Source organism: Hypomesus transpacificus, chromosome 9 (assembly GCF_021917145.1).
Source record: "Hypomesus transpacificus isolate Combined female chromosome 9, fHypTra1, whole genome shotgun sequence".
NCBI classification, from domain to species: domain Eukaryota; kingdom Metazoa; phylum Chordata; class Actinopteri; order Osmeriformes; family Osmeridae; genus Hypomesus; species Hypomesus transpacificus.
The window spans coordinates 7953702-7970156 of NC_061068.1; the positions used below are offsets into that span (position 1 = coordinate 7953702).

Genomic DNA, 16455 nt, shown 5'->3' on the forward strand with positions numbered 1-16455 from the left:
AGAGCCACTGAAGATGGTGTAGAACCTGTCTCCATGGTGATCTCTCAGGCACACCAGTGTAGAATTTAAACTGTTGGGGAGGGAGTCAGGGCTTAAATGGAGGAAAGGCAGAGAAGGGAAGAGGGGGAGGGGGAGAGAGGAGAGAATAGATTAGAATACAAGTGGCTGTGTACTTGGTCAATAGCTGCTTGCCTTTCCCCTCCAAAACAAAAAATATTTAGGTAAAACCCTAACATCAGACAAATGGGGTGTAATGGGCCCTCAAAAAGTTTAAAAGGACAGCTTATTTGAAGAATAGAGAGTTGTTGTTGAGTAAGTCCTGAAGTTCATTGCCTCTGCCTCTTTGGATACATCAGCTGAAAATGTACAGCCTACTTATTAGCACATTATCTGTAAATGTGTGTTATTTAGCAATGATATACAACTATATTACTTACAATTAAAAGTAAGTGACTGAAGACACAACATGTTTTAACAATTAAATTTAGATCATAAGAATTTTACTTCGTTCTGTAGCTTGCACAAACTACTTCGAAGCAGGAGGCCATATCAAGCAAATATGGCTGTGTTCAGCAGAGGTCATAACAGCCAACACCAGAGTGTTCTTATGCATTCACATGCTTTGCTATGTTGTGTTCTTGAGTGTGTGAGGACGAGCCTCAGTTACATTCCATAGAGACCTAAGGGGGCCCATGGCCCTCTGTTTGCTCTCCATCCCCCACCACAGACCGCAAACTGACCTCCCCCTATGTCAGTGTGAGTGTGAGATGCTTCCCACTATCCCAACCCCCTTCCCACTTTGCCTCTTCAGTTTGAAAGAACAGGAGATAACAGTTTGAAAGGACAGGAGATAGCCCCATAATCATTAAAGTATTCAGATTGATTTACCTGAAATCAACCATTCCCCGGCCTCTTTACTCATTTACTTGTGACCCATCCCCCACTTAATTGCTTTTAGATTCAATTTTCAATAAATACTGACAAGGAGAGAAACACGACATAGTTACAATTTCAGGTCTAAAGAGACAGGGTGACACCCTTAAGTTTTCATTCAGTTCCACCCAGTCTTGCCAACACTGATTGAGAATGGTGCTTAGACAACGACTAGGATAATGCATTGTTTAATCTTTTATATGGAGTTAAGGTATTGCCAATAACCCTCAACAGTTGGTGCAAAACCACAGACCTAATCTAATACTAATACAAATGCAGTCCAGTCCAGTCAGTTCACTAATACAATTCTAGTTCTTATATGGTAAAGATACAAGGGACAGCACACATAGCCTACATAGGCTACACATACAAGCAATATCCTGACGTGGCTTGGATGAGGCTTTATGGTGGCAAGTCAAAAGCTTATTTTGTTTGCCATATTAATGTGCTTTTTAATTAGGCACTGATATTTTCTTGAATTTTTAAACTAAATTAGAAATTGTGGTTCTACATGTTGTAGCCTAACTTGTATTCACAAGGTGGTGCGTTATGTCTGAGCAGGTTTACACAATGATATTTTATCTTTCAATAGCAACCACATTTAGGTTTCAATACATTTCCCTGCTCATCCTTTCATTTGAATACCATGTATCCCAGTAGTAGCCTCTGGCAGCAGGATTTGGCAAATACGCAGAATCTCTAGATGCCATCTAGTGGAATAATGACGGTGGCCACACACACAAGGCATCTACGTTTGTTTTGTTTTTAGCTCTGTCGGATGGCCAGTTAATACATCAAATTGTAGGCCTACATGGTCAATGGTCGCAAATTGCAAAATTGCGCTTGTTTTTACGATAACCCGGTGGCCTCAAAGTTCATTTCGTTTTTGTTATCACTTGGATAAATGTTTTGGTCCAAAAACGAAGCTTATCCCTACCCCTGCTAGCCAACTTTCAGTAGGCTAGTTTATTGGTTTCAAAAATCAGAATAGCCTACGCAGTACGCTGGCATTGCATCGTTCATTTATTATTTGCGCTGCACAGGTTAAATATTATATATTTGATAACGTGCCTCATTATCACACGAGGTCGCTGTTGTATTGTACTATAAAACCCGTATGTCAACAAAGCTTCCATTTTCCATTGAGACTATAGCTTGTTTTACATTTACCAGTGGGAGGCAGCAACGCGTTCATGACATCGGGCCTGCCAGAATAACTGTGAGTGAAGTAGCCTAAACAGAAAAAGCATTCCATATCTCGGGGTAGGGGGGTTCCTGGCCTCTGTTGAATCATATGGTTTTACTACCCATTAAACTTATTTTCATCTCACATGAAAACATTTCAAATTATGTGGCCTGTTTAGCCTCGTAGGCTGTGTCAAGTATATGTTTTCCAGAGTGAGTTTATTTCATAGGCTAGTCTCAGGTGAGTTGATCTTTGTTAACAAAAAAAGACAATTGCTGTCTAGACAAACATCAAGCAGTCAGCTCAATGTTTGTGGGATCGTAGAATATTTGCCGATATATGTTCCAAGTCTCGTTTCCAAGAAACCTCAAAGTCTTCTGCAAAGTCTTTCTACTTGTATTTTGTGTCCCCGTTTTAAAAGAAAACACTTTCCCAGCCTGAAGCTGAGACCTCAGACTGGGATTTGTAAAAGAAAGGCCTTCTCTCATATAATAGACCGGTCCAAAGACATTCCGTTATGAACAGATTTGTGTCAGATAAAACTGAATCACATATACCCGTAGAGCAATGTGTTTTTGCCTTTGCAGATCAGTTTGAGGAATAGTTTGGGCCTAGCTTCTCTCCCTCTATGTCCACAGCACTTCTGCCTGCTTGTGCGGAACAAAAGATTAGTAGCCAGGAAATGTCCCAGCCAATCAAATGCAGCCTTACATCCCTCCACCGAGAGCAGGCCACTCACTGCGTGGCTTCTATCAGGGCAGCCGATCTTCCAGCCTGGAGAGCCGTGGCTTTGCTCTGAGCAGGGTGAGGGCTGACTGTCCTCCATGTTTTAACAAGCATTGACCAAACACACTGAGTTTGTTAGCCATGCATCCACAGAGGTAAGCCTGATTTTCATTATTTCACTTCCTCTTTGATACCGGCTACTGTGTGTGATCTTTGCCTCAATAATACAGGTTTGTCTAGCAGACAGAGGGGGTAGAGAGAGCCTCCTTGTCCCTTCAGCTCAACAGTGAAGCCTGGCAGGAAAGCAGTATACAGCACAGCCCAGTCCAGCTGCTGTCTCTGCTCTGACTTGAGGGCTCTGGTCACATATTGGTGGTTCAGACAAGCTACAGTAACTGCCAGATGACATCACTGCTAAATGGCAGCTTAATATATAGGTTATACTTGTATTGCACAGCTATATTTGGAAGTGTGGGGAAGGTTGTATGTGACTGTCACAGGCCTGTGTTTTGAAAATGGCTGGCAAGGAAGGGAGAAGCCTGAAACTGGTGGACAGAAAATATGAAAGGGGATTTCCAAGTCAAATGATCAGATGTTAAAATGACAGCAATATCAAATTTAGGCCTGAGAATTGCATTACAGCAGGGCTCTCATGGCAGGGCTGTAAAGTAGGACATATGCCTGACATAAAAATCTGCTGATAGCTTACTGGACTATGAAATGTATACTATAGTTCTTCGTTCTTCAGCATGAAGGTTTTTGGAGTTTGCATGCCTGTTTATTAAGCAGGTTTTGTCTGGGCTTAAACAACCATGTTTATTAACATTCTGAACTGCTCTTGATTTGGGACCAGCCCCTAGTAGGAAAACATGCCTTATGGTGTTCCCTGCTGTGGATGGCAGCCATTTCAGGGAGCTTCCCCATTCTGCATATCAACTCCAGACACTGGGTGTTTGTGAGGCCTGACAGGGAGAGCAAGGACTACTGCTCAGAGACCACTAGACAGACCAAAATCATCTGCACAGAAATATCCAGGTTTTCTATCTTAACACTCGGTCAAGTTAGAGCAGAACATGCTACTTGTAATATTCATGTAGGCCTAGTAGACTACAACAAGGCTATTTCCCTACTGGCCTTTATGACGTCTGTCTGTGAGAAATCACCTAATGCACCCAATGCAGATTTGTAATTGTAGCAATAATCAGTGCATGGCTTCATTTGTATGCCTAATGTTAGTTTAGAATTAGTTACATTATCATATTTATATTGTTTCGAGTAGACACAAGTTTTAACATTGATTCTGGCCCAGAGCTTTGTATCCACTGCTGTTTTAGTGAATGACGTTTAGTAATGCCCATAATCCTTTCATTCCACTCTGGTGTTAGGACTGTTGATGGTGCAGCTCAATCTGCTCGGCTATGCTTTAAGACATCCAGGCATGATGTACACAGAGAAGTAACACTGTATCCAATCCATTTTAGCTGGGCTGTGGATTGAAATAATTCACCATACTGTACTGTTTGGCTTAAACAAAAAACAAAAAATTACCTTTTAGACAATCACATTTGTTCTCCTGTTGGTTACAAAATATTTTTTTCATGGCAATAATAGTTGTAGGATTAATCATAGTATCTCACTGAAATGATAATATTCTAAGTAGCCGAAGATAGATTTACGTGATAATATGTAATAACACCAGCAGAAACAGCTTTAGTGAGGGAAACCTATCTGCTGCGTGGTCTGGAAACCACGTCCATTTTGATTGGGAGGCCTGTGACATTTTCAGCCCTGCCTTTGTGCTCTGTGTTAAGGCCTCGACTTCCTGCATTCCTGTGAGCGGTTCTACTGGTAAGCTGTGTGCTCTCCAGAGCAGTGCGACTGGAGCCGTGTGCTCTGTGTTTTGTGTGAGCAGCAGGCAGGGAGAGAACGTCTTCAAAATGGATGCTACACACTGCCTGAGAGCCATGGAGAGAAGGGGAGGGAATCTAATCTGCTCCCTCTCAGCCTGTGTAAATGCATCCTCCATGTTTGAGAAAAGGCACACAGTTAGTGTGGTCTGTATGGGCACTGAGGGAGTCGGGGACTCTTTCCAGGGGTTTTAGTGATAGTGAGGTTAAATCCTCTCTGCATTGCAGCACTGTGTCTGAGGAGAGAGGGGAGAAGAGAGCCTGTGTGGCACACAGAGCCCAGCACCCAATCAGGCACCTCCGTTTGGTGCTCAAACCAATCGGCAGCACACAGCTGAGGTTAAAGATTGACAATCGCAGAGCGAGCAGCAGGGAGAGCAGGCCCTTCTGGAAAATTCTGCACCCATCTTTGTCCTCATCCCCCACCGGCCTAATTTAAAAAAAAGAGAGAGAAATTAAAAAAGACTGAAGAATCTTACTGTCTGTGCATAAAGAAAAGGTATGCTGTCAATTTCCTACGTAAAGGCATGGTTGTTATGTCAAAGAGGTGTGGACTAGGACTATATCAATGTGTGCATGAAGTGAATGTATGTTTTCAGTCTGAAAAGGTCTTGATCTTGAAGGTCTTGAAGGCATTGGTTTTTGTGTGATTCTCTGGTCCTCTCTGTCTCTCCCTCTGTTCTCCTGGCCTGGGGAGGGAACGATCTTGGTGAGGAACAAAATCTGTACTGGCTTGATGTGAGGTGGAGGCCAGTAAAGCCATTACCCTGTTCTCCAACCCTCCAAATGTTCTCTTCGTAAAGCTGTCATTTTCTACCTTTGTGATAGAGGGATAGATGGGGGGGTGTACGGGGGGGGGGACAGACACTAGCAGCAAAAGGCTGAATATTACGTTTGTAAAGTGAGCTGCTGTCTTTGTATAGTGGTCTTTCATTCTAATTTTCAGCTAAAATAAAATGCTGCTGGAAAAGAAACCGTCTTCTGTGTGAGACTGTTGCATCTGCTGTGGCGTCAGAGAAAATGGCTTTCAGTATTGACATAAGACTGGCTGAAAATCAAACCTTCTTGGTCCATCTAGGGCTGATATGGGGTAAACCTAGGCTTGGATGTCAACATAAAAAGAGCCTTTTGGTTGTCCACAAGATAGACACTGCCTATCTATGTGGCTGTTTTTCTTTATAAGGCTAAGTGAATGGAGGAAGTTACATATGTAGAAAATTATGACAAAACATTATGTTACAGCCAATGGTTCTCTGTTGCCCCCTGGGTTCAACCTTAACTTAACTTGTCGATTATATTATTGCAGGATTATGGTCCTTACAAAGTCTATGTTGTGGGTGTGGTTAGGCCTACAGTACATACAGAACTTTGACAACACTATATATTAAGGTTAGGCCTACATTATGTAACTACATAGCAATACCTATAGTAAAACATTGCAGGTACAGCAACCCCTATGTATTTAAAAGTTACTAAGTGTTATCACAAAAGTGAAAAAGTGGGGGCACAATATGGGGGAGGTGTAGCAGTAAGTGAACGTTGTAAAGGGGCAGTTGAAGGTTTTGGTACCAAAACAAGTGAATGTTTACAATGTTAACATTCAATTACCCTGGGAAGCCCAACCTTATCCATACCAAGTTTGAACTGTGTAAGAACTTGTTCCTCAAAACCATAATAAGGTGTCTATGTAACTACAATGTTGTTACCATAGGTATAATTTTTGCTGGGCTGACATGTTAGGTAATGTTACCTAATTTAACTGTCATGCGGTGTCATGCTGTAGATTGGATCATTTATCCCAAGTATAACTGCTTACCACATGATCTAAGGGATTTACAGGATGGTGTTTTGGAGACACAATTGCAAGAGTTTAGTGACCTTTGCCCCCATAATTCTTAATGCTCAGACACTTTGGAACCCTTAACATTAGCACAAAGCTTTACCAGACATTGCTAAAGAGGAACAATCCACACTCTTGCTACAGTAAGAGAGCTGCTCTCACGTCCTGTATCCTGTTGATTTATGATAAATCTGTCCACAAGTCAACAGCGAGGGTCTGTGTCCTGTCAGTATTGGTTTAGACAGTTTGCCTGCAGGCAGAATGCACCGTCACTAGAGAAGAATCCTATTGTTGGAAGGCTGAAAGTCTATCTGACATTTGTCAGTTATATACATTTACAGAGAGACAGCAATGTCTCTCATATGAAAATCAAACCAAAGAAGGTGCCGTTCATTTGTCCAACACGTCTGACCTACATTCGATCTTTCAGTCGGCGTTTCATTTCATATGTCTTATATCAATAGTGGAGCTGGTGTCAGCTGTTTCTAAAGACAAAGTCAGGCTGACTGAACCCTGGAAAGCCACAGTAGCCTTGTAGCTGATCAAAGAATGTTACATAAGGCATCCATAGCGGAGGTGCTGTCATGGTTGTTAGCAGCGCATTGACAGTGCCTATTTTTCTCTGCGTCAGTGTGGCTGAGGAGGAGGTGAAGACTGAGTCGGATGCTGTGGAGGGGATGGAGATTTCAACAAGATCCAAAGGTGAGACACTGCTATGTTCTTGTTTTGTACAACAGTATATGATGTATGTAATAAACCCTATATGATGACGGTGAAAGGGGTTCAGATGTGTTTCCTGTTGAGTGTGGGTGTAGAGAACTGAGAGAGTTGAGCACCAGGACCCACAATGGAGGCTAATGTGCTTTGTCTGTTTCCAACGGCTTTCCCACTATGGTTCCACTCTCTTCTAACCCTTTTCAAACATCTGAAAAGATGTTTGAAAATGTTTTTCGAAAATCTGCTGTTCTGTTCATCAGAATGTACATATGATGTATTTAATAATACATCTACCACCCTGAGCATACCCTTGTGCAGTATGTGACCTTTGCCCTGGCTGCAGTTTCAGACCCTGGGTCAGCAGAGCGGCCAGCCCAGAAACGTAAAGTCTCCAACAGCCCCCCTCACTCATCCAACGGCCACTCCCCAGCTGAGACCTCTCCCAGCCCCATGAAAAAGAAAAGAAAACCTGGAGCAGTCAGCAGCAGCAAAGACCAGGTGCAGCTCCCACCTTCTCCCCCAGCTCCCCCCCATACCTAGGCTGCTGGACAGCTAGAGGCTCTGTTATCATGGACTTTTGTATGGTGTAAAATGACAGCCTAATTTTACCTTGTGGCTGTCAAGTGATAACATGAATGATGATACGAGTGAAGTGATTCCTTATAAGTGTATTGTTAGTCTATTTGAGTTCCAGTGTGAACTGAATGTTTGCACCTAGCAGTGAAAGCTTAAGTCCAGACTCAACCCACTGACCACACAAAATGATAGTGTGTGTACACAAAATGTCAGACTGCTGATATAATCACCAAGTGATCTTGAAGGCAATTCAAAAGATTATTTTGACCTGGTGATATCTGGAGTTATGATTTCCTTTCACTGCATACTGTATGCAGGACAATACCAACTAATGGTCCTCTTCACTTGCCAACATTTAGCACAGTATCTTTATTGCCTAATGTTGATTTGTATACATGCTGTGTTGCTCATGTAATTTCATGGCTGATTTTGACTCCCCTAATCTTGTGTTTCTTTTGCCTGCATTTCAGTCAGAGCTAAGACATGGTCCCTTTTACTATGTGAAGCAGCCAGCACTCACCACAGACCCTGTTGATGTTGTACCGCAGGACGGCAGGAATGATTTCTACTGCTGGCTGTGCCACCGCGAGGGCCAGGTGCTCTGCTGTGAGCTCTGCCCCAGGGTGTACCACGCCAAGTGCCTCAAATTGCCAGCTGAGCCAGAAGGCGACTGGTTCTGCCCAGAGTGTGAGGTACTCGTTTGTATGTATGTGCAGTGAGCCGGAAACCAAAAGAGCTAGCCTGTTTTCTCAAAGAGTTGGGACTGTGGTGTAAATGTCCTGAAGAAAAGAAATTCAAGAGGTTATGAGGAGCATTGTACGAAATGGTCTGGACGGTTAAAGTTGACAGCCTGTTATTCTCCTCTTTCAGAAAATAACAGTTGCAGAGTGCATAGAGACTCAGAGTAAAGCCATGATGATGCTCACTATAGAACAACTGTCTTACCTGCTGAAGTTTGCCCTCCAGAAGATGAAACAGCCAGGTGTAAGTGCACTGACCCTTCCCCTATTTTTTGACTGATCAGTTCTGCCCTTTTGACTTCAATCTTCTGCAGGCCTTGATTGGTCATTTTCCCATCCAAACTGTGTCCCACCCTTTTATCTTCTCAAATTATTTCATTGATTGGTTTAGAAATACACAAGCGCAAATGAATGGCCTTCATAGACATTATGTTCTCATGCTTTTGCCACTATACTACTCAAGTTCATAGCTGCACCCTACCAAAATAACAGCTTCACATCATTCAGACTGTGAAGTATATTTTGGTTTATGATGCTAGCTAAACTTGGGAACTGGGAATTCTAAACCGCCACAGGTATGTTTTTAAAGCAGTCTTCCAGCACAGAAAATGAGGACAGAAACCATTCTGAGGGTGCAGACTGTGGTGAGGATGCAGTTCCCCATCTTATACTCTTTTTCAGGACCAACCCCGTTCGTCATCTCACTCCCCCCATGCAGCCGCCACGCAGAGAAAGGCTTTTAATTGGGTAATCAATCCAACACACTAACAGAAAGAACCCACCATTTTTTACCCCCTTTGTCTTTTTTCCCCCTCCTCTTGTATGGATTGGGGTCCTGCTTGACTGTTAGAGATTTTAGTTGGTGTTGTCTGTCCTGGGTTGCTAATATGTGTTGTGTGTTGTGGTGGTTGTGCAATGAGTTACAACAGTGTTGAGAATATGAAGGTTGATGTTTTGGGTGTGTATCTCTTCTGTGTACTCTTTTATCCAGACGGAGCCCTTTCAGAAACCTGTGTCTCTTGAACAACATCCAGACTATGCTGAGTACATATTCCACCCAATGGACCTGTGCACATTAGAGAGGGTAAAATGGTCTCTTGTGACAGTAAAGGTTTAAGCTATTGTTACAAAACACAAATTGTTATTCTCTAACTTCCTCTCTTGCTTGCTCCAGAACATAAAGAAGAAAATGTACGGTTGCACAGAGGCCTTTTTGGCAGATGTAAAATGGATTTTACATAACTGTATAATATATAATGGAGGTTAGTGTCCTTGTTTTAAAGGTTTTTTTGTTGTTGCAAATGTTGATTGAAGATGTGTCCAAGTCACACATTTTCATGACCTTGTTTTAGGCAATCACAAGCTTACAGCCACGGCTAAAGTCATAGTGAAAATCTGCGAACATGAGGTAAGTGATTTTGTCTTTAAACGAAGGTTCCTAAGACTGTATAAGAATTGACAGTCATGTCTTTTTCAACTTTTCCTCCAGATGAATGAAATCGAGGTGTGTCCTGAGTGCTATCTCTCAGCTTGTCAGAAGAGAGAAAACTGGTTCTGTGAGCCATGTGTAAGCTCAGTTACTTACATCTATAATACAATCAAATGTTATGGTCACTTCTATTCCTATACATATATTGTCACAAATCAGTCTTTATGTTGTCTTTTTATAGAGTAATCCACATCCACTGGTATGGGCCAAGCTGAAGGGATTTCCTTTCTGGCCAGCCAAAGCTCTGCGTGACAAAGATGGCCAAGTGGATGCTCGCTTCTTTGGGCAACATGACAGGCAAGACATTTTTGTACTTAAGTCATCTGTAAAAGACTGTATTTTATGCTTTAATTACTTTGCAGCATTGTCTCTGTTTTGTTTGTTAATATGATGGTCTTTATCATAACCCTGCAGGGCGTGGGTCCCGTTAAACAACTGCTATCTCATGTCCAAAGAAATCCCCTTCTCTGTCAAGAAGACCAAGAGTATTTTCAACAGTGCGATGCAAGAGATGGAAGTCTACGTGGAGAACATGAGGAGGAAGTTTGGAGTCTTCAACTATGCCCTCTTCAGGACACCTTATACCCCCGACAACCAGTACCAGATGCTCCTAGACACGGGCAACCCCTCATCTGGCTCCATCCGACCAGAGAAGCAGGAGAAGATTAAGTTCAGCTTTGACATGACTGCATCCCCCAAGATGCCCTTGGCCAGGAGTATGATGTCAGTGGCAGGGATGGGAGGAAGTTCTGGGCGGAGGATATCTCTGACGGACATGCCCCGTTCCCCTATGAGCACCAACTCCTCTGCTCACACAGGCTCTGATGGGGAGCAGGACACACCAGAGAAAGGTCAGGCTAAAGCAGCCAGCAGCCACTTCAGCGCGGGGGAGGAGTCCATGGACTGTACAGGTAAACCAAACAGCAACTTAACAGACTCATCAACAACCCTCCTAGTAAACCTATGGTGCATGTCCACTGGCGCAAAGTTAATTAAGTGACGCTTTCCCATTCATTTTCATTGAAGCGAACGGCTTGCGTGGTGCATTGTGGGATTGACGGGCAAAAAAATTTTTGGGGGGAGGGGGCTTTATTCAAATGAGGATCGAATTTGTGGGACGGCAGCCAATCTGAATGTTTTTCATAAAGTACAGTAGCAACCTTTCGTCCTCTTAAACTGTCTATCTTCAGCACACAGTCATAATAACCAGTCATGTAGAGAGAAAACAAGCTCTGTAGTGGTCATAATAACCAAATCAAATCCAAATTTATTTGTATAGCCCTTTTTACACGCAAGCACGTCACAGAGGGCTTCACATACGCCCATAGAACTGCCCCTCAACCAGCCTAAACCCTCAAGGAAGACAAGGAAAAACTCCCAGAAAAACTCACTAGAGGAGAAAAAATTGAAGAAACCTTGGGAGGAGCAATTCAATGAGGGATCCCCTCCTCCAGAGACGGTTGGTGAAATAATAATAACCAGAGCCATGTAGAGAAATAACAAACTGTATTGGGTCGGTGGGTGGGGAGCTGCATACAGTAACCTCCCTGAAATAAGATTTTGCAGGTTGGGACGTCTGGCACTAGCTCTACTATTATTACAATACATGACTAAATACATAAACCTAAACCTTGTCTGACAGAAGTCTGCACATCTGGCCACGCCAACGATATGAATTACAACTGTAACATCTGCGATAACTATAACAATTCACGACACTTGTCAGTGATGGACAACCAACTGCATTTGAACCTTAAGACACGCCAACCGATGATGGCTCTGCTGTACTACTACTGATTCGCTTCCAGTGGACATGCACCAGAGCTTACAGTAGTGTCAATTGCAGTTGGACCTTCGACTACACATTCATAGATTGAATTATTAAACAAGAGCCTGGCTTAAAGAATGCAATTCTTCCTTCAGCATCCCCTGCTTCAACTCGGCATGCTGCCACAGGCAGTGCTATGGACAGCCCTAAACCCTTACATTCTCAGGGCCCTTCCCTGCCAATCACCCCTAAACAGGAAAAGACTGTTACCACAGGAAGTATACTCAACCTCAACCTGGGTGAGTGTCTCAAGTTTCTACACATGCCACCAAAGCACAGTCCTCAACAACGATCATGCACAAAGCTCATCTTGAAAATACATTTATATATGTTAATTAATGTATACAGAGTAGACAGTATAAGGACTACATATAGGGGGTATATATATATTCATCAAGGATGACGTGGCAGTTAGTTGTGGGATTGCTGTCTCTTCGTATGTGTCAGATCGTAGTAAAGCAGAGATGGACTTGAAGGAGCTTAGTGAGACTGTGCAGCAGCAGCAGCAGCAGGGGGCGTCGCCTATCCTAACCTCACCCAAGAGACAAATCAGAAGTCGGTTTCAGCTCAACTTGGACAAAACCATAGAAAGCTGCAAGGCCCAGTTAGGTGAGTCATGATGAGATAAAATCATACATTATGATACCGTTAAATCTTTAGATTTTATCTATCTTCATTTTACTGCCTAATTGTACATTTTAGGTTTTGTTTGACTCATCATTCCTGACCTACTGCATCACCCCTTGCTGTTTACAGGCATAGATGAGATATCTGAGGATGTGTACAAGGGAGTTGAACACAGTGATTCCGAGGACTCTGACAAATCAGAGTTTAGCGACAGTGAGTATGCTAGTGATGAGGAGCAGAAGGTTAAAGAGAGCCAGGACACCATGGTTGCTGAGAAGTGTGAGAAGAAGCGAGCAGTCAAGGACCAACAATCTCCCAGCCAAGACAAGGAGTGCAAGCCTGAAGGCTTAGCCGCAGTAACATCCACCATGGGGGATACAGTAGCACCAGCTATTGTCACAGAACCCTCATCTAAAGAAAAACAGAGCATAGACTTAGATAAAGATCCAGTAGAGAAATCCAAAGCTGCTCCACCCATTCTTGTCCCCAGAGAAAAGCTCCAAGTGAAGGAAGAAGTCAGGCAGCCCGCACCTGTGGAGGACTCAGACTCTGAGAGGGAGCTGGTGATCGATCTGGGGGAGGACCAGGGAGGCAAGGAGAGGAAGAGAAACAGGAAAGACACTACTGCTGCTAAAGACCCTCCAGCCATTAAAACTGAGGGTAAGTCTCTGCTGGACACTCTCTGCTGGACACAGTATTTTGGTTAAGTGGATGTTGCAAAGGCTCAGTAAAAGGTTGTGCTTTACCAAAACTAGTATTGTACCCAACCGAAATGCTTAAGTATAAAAGGTATAACTACATAGCAGTTTTTATGTAACTACAATGTTGATACTGTAAGTATTACTGTGTAGCCATATTGTAATTAATACACATGTATTGTATTGCCAGAGGTTAATAATTGGTATTATTATTATTTTTTGTAGGTAAAATTGCCACCCCTGTAAGTGCCCTTACCTCGTCCCAAAACAATGCAAGCCCCTCTGCATCATCCAGTGTCAAAGAGTCTTTTCAGTCTTCTATGGCCATACCCCTCAACATGGTCTCCTTCACGACTACTGCTCCCACTACCATCAGCCCGGCCACCCTTCTCAACACAACCCTAACTACAACTCCAGCCCCCTCCAACTCCACCACCACAGCAGTGAAGAAACAGCGCCCCCTGCTGCCTAGGGAGACAGTCCCTGTGGTCCAAAGGGCTGTGGTATGGAGCCCAACCACCAAGTTCCAGACTTCCTCACAGAAATGGCATATGCAGAAAGTGCAGCGGCAGCAGCAGAACCAGACGCCAGCTACTACACCTGTGCAGACACCAGTGCTGGGGCAAGTGCCGGCGAGCCAACTGCAGGCACAAACCTTGCCCCCAACCCAAGCCACTGGAACAACACCATCATTATCAGTTTCAGTCCAGCAGCCATCACAAAGCATGCGTTATCAGACCCGACAGGCTGTGAAAGGTACGGTAAAATTGGATTCAAACTATATTTTTCAACATGCATTTTCATGTTGGCAAGTATGAAATCAGCATTGCAAATGAATACATAAAACCATGTAATCAAAATGTGTGTAGCTGTCCAGCAGAAGGACAATCCACTCAGTACATCCACCTCGGCAGTTACCCTGGTTACCAGTAGCCCAGCCTCTGTGGCTATAATGGCAGTCCCAGGGTCAGGTACACCTGCCTCCTCTTCCTCTTCCCCTGTGACTGGAGACTTCCAGATCCCCACTACCTCTGCAGATGTAGCATCAGACATTGCCAAGTATACTAACAAAGTGAGTATAGTTTTTAGGGCCAGGAAGCTAACCGTGTCAATGTTTAGATATACAGACTTTGGAACCTTCACTTAATTGCATAATGTTATCCAGATAATGGATGCAATTAAAGGGACAGTGACTGAGATCTACAATGACCTGTCCAAAAGCACTTCAGGGAACACAATAGCAGAGGTATGTATCTGACTGATAACCAACTGTAAATATTATCAACCTCATAGTGACTTCTGCCATTGAATGGGTGTTCCTTTCTCTTTGTCACAGATTAGACGGCTGAGAATTGAAATTGAAAAACTACAGTGGTTACATCAGCAGGAGTTGTCTGAAATGAAGCACAATTTAGGTAACAATATGTTTATGTACACATTTCCTGCTCAAATCTATTCATGTAGTTGACAATGGGTTGTTACTGTATTTATGTGCAGAGTTGACAATGGCAGAAATGAGGCAGAGTCTTGAGCAGGAGGGGGAGCGTTTGGTGGCAGAGGTGAAGAAGCAGATGGAGGTAGAAAAACAGCAGGCTGTGGATGAGACCAAGAAGAAGCAGTGGTGTGCCAACTGCAGGAAAGAGGCCATCTTCTACTGCTGCTGGAACACCAGCTACTGTGACTATCCCTGTCAGCAAGCCCATTGGCCTGAACACATGAAGTCATGCACTCAGTCAGGTAACATTACACCACTGCTCGGCACAATGACCTGAGTCACCTCATGTCAACCTTGAAATATATTGACTAGGAATTCAACCTGGCCTAGTGTCAGCATTTCTATGAATTTCTTTGTCCTCTTCCAATTTCTCAGCAACAGCCCCGCAACAGGACCCTGAGTCTGAGTCCACAGCCAACACTTCAAACAAAGGAGGACAGTCAAGCAGTGGGCAGACCTCTCCCAAAGAAAAGCAGGCAAGTGCACCTACAGATAGAGACTCTGACATGGAAAAGAGCAAAGACAATGTCACTGTTAGTCTTTCCTAACCCCCAATTCTCTACCCCAACACTGAGAAGCTGCACTTGAATTGTAATATAGAACTATAGACACCTTCTTCACTACATGGATCAGTTCCTGTAGCATTACTACTAAACTGCTGCTCTGAAGGAATTCAAAATGTTTTTTTATTCTTTGTTTTTCTTTAAGTTTCTCACAGATAACCTGAACCTCTTCTCCTTTAATTACTGTCATTGTTTCCCCCATTACCTGTATGATCTGACTCTCTGCAAACTACAGATAAAAAAACAACACATGTATCTGTCTCGTCTGGTAACACTTAGAAATAATTTAAGTGTGGCAAAGTATATAGAGATGGCCTTACATGGCAAAAAAACAGGCATCAATAGCTGATCTGTATATAAAAGTTTATCTTGTGCTGTTTGTCCTTTTATGATGAACACAACTGTTTTTGGTACTATGTAACATAGTTACAGTTTGATATAAAGACTGATGAATAAGAAATCTAATTGTGATGGACCAGAGAAGATGGCTTCAGATGAATGTTGCCTCAAATGTCTGTGAATTGCCTTGATCATTTTGTAAGTTAATTTATTTATGATTCTACTGATGTGTTCAATTCTATTTAGAATGTTGTCCTCAATCTCTCCCGAATCACAATTCAATTAGGTTTCCAGTGCCTGTATGACTGGGTATCAACCCTTGATGTCTTTACCATTTCATTTTACATTAGTGGCATTGTAAAATGAATTCATAATTTAGCAACAGCAACAAAAAAGATTATATATATATAATATATATATAGCCTATATTTGTGTGTTCTGTATATTTTTTTGTATGGGCAGTAAATAAGGAATACAAAGCACAAAAATAGAACAATGGTGCTAAAAAAAAATCAAAGTGGTCTTTGTAGGCTTCCTTATTATGTTCCTGCCATATATAATTATTAGCCCGGACAGAACCAGTTAAAAGACTACAAAACTATCCAAGCTAATAAATAATATACATACAAAAAACATACTATTGTAAACTGGAATGATTGCTTTTCCCTGTTCTGTATAGAAAGTTGAACCCATATATTTCTTGTTGACCAGCATTTAAGTCTGTTTAGCCTATATTCTGAACAAAAATAAAACGTTTTGGTCTTGTAACCAACAAACCGTTTCTTCGTTAC

At 42.7% G+C, this 16455-nt stretch overlaps 1 protein-coding gene across 7 annotated transcripts; it reads left to right on the forward strand.

The window, feature by feature from the left end:
• Positions 1 to 2864: 2864 nt before the first annotated feature.
• On the forward strand, positions 2865 to 16436 carry zmynd8 (zinc finger, MYND-type containing 8). Of its 7 annotated transcripts, none has more exons than XM_047025526.1 (21): positions 2867 to 3000; positions 7224 to 7294; positions 7653 to 7807; positions 8356 to 8577; positions 8756 to 8869; positions 9307 to 9372; positions 9617 to 9709; positions 9800 to 9887; positions 9978 to 10033; positions 10115 to 10192; positions 10296 to 10411; positions 10529 to 11025; positions 12038 to 12181; positions 12390 to 12551; positions 12699 to 13229; positions 13493 to 14023; positions 14137 to 14339; positions 14433 to 14513; positions 14604 to 14682; positions 14765 to 15004; positions 15138 to 16436. In XM_047025526.1, exons 1-21 carry the CDS (start codon positions 2987 to 2989, stop codon positions 15308 to 15310), a joined length of 3714 nt encoding a protein of 1237 aa, XP_046881482.1. In that variant the 5' UTR covers positions 2867 to 2986; the 3' UTR covers positions 15311 to 16436. The 7 variants fall into 7 exon arrangements, with proteins under 7 accessions (XP_046881488.1, XP_046881482.1, XP_046881484.1 ...); XM_047025528.1 differs by having other exon boundaries at positions 8434 to 8577; XM_047025530.1 differs by having other exon boundaries at positions 2879 to 3000; positions 8356 to 8572.
• Positions 16437 to 16455: the final 19 nt, after the last annotated feature.

Bases quoted from the DNA above. Each gene is read 5' to 3' on its own strand.
- zmynd8 (XM_047025526.1), top strand. The intron at 7,295-7,652 runs GTGAGACACTGC...CCCTGGCTGCAG, and splicing joins GATTTCAACAAGATCCAAAG to TTTCAGACCCTGGGTCAGCA. The intron at 15,005-15,137 runs GTAACATTACAC...CCAATTTCTCAG, and splicing joins GAAGTCATGCACTCAGTCAG to CAACAGCCCCGCAACAGGAC.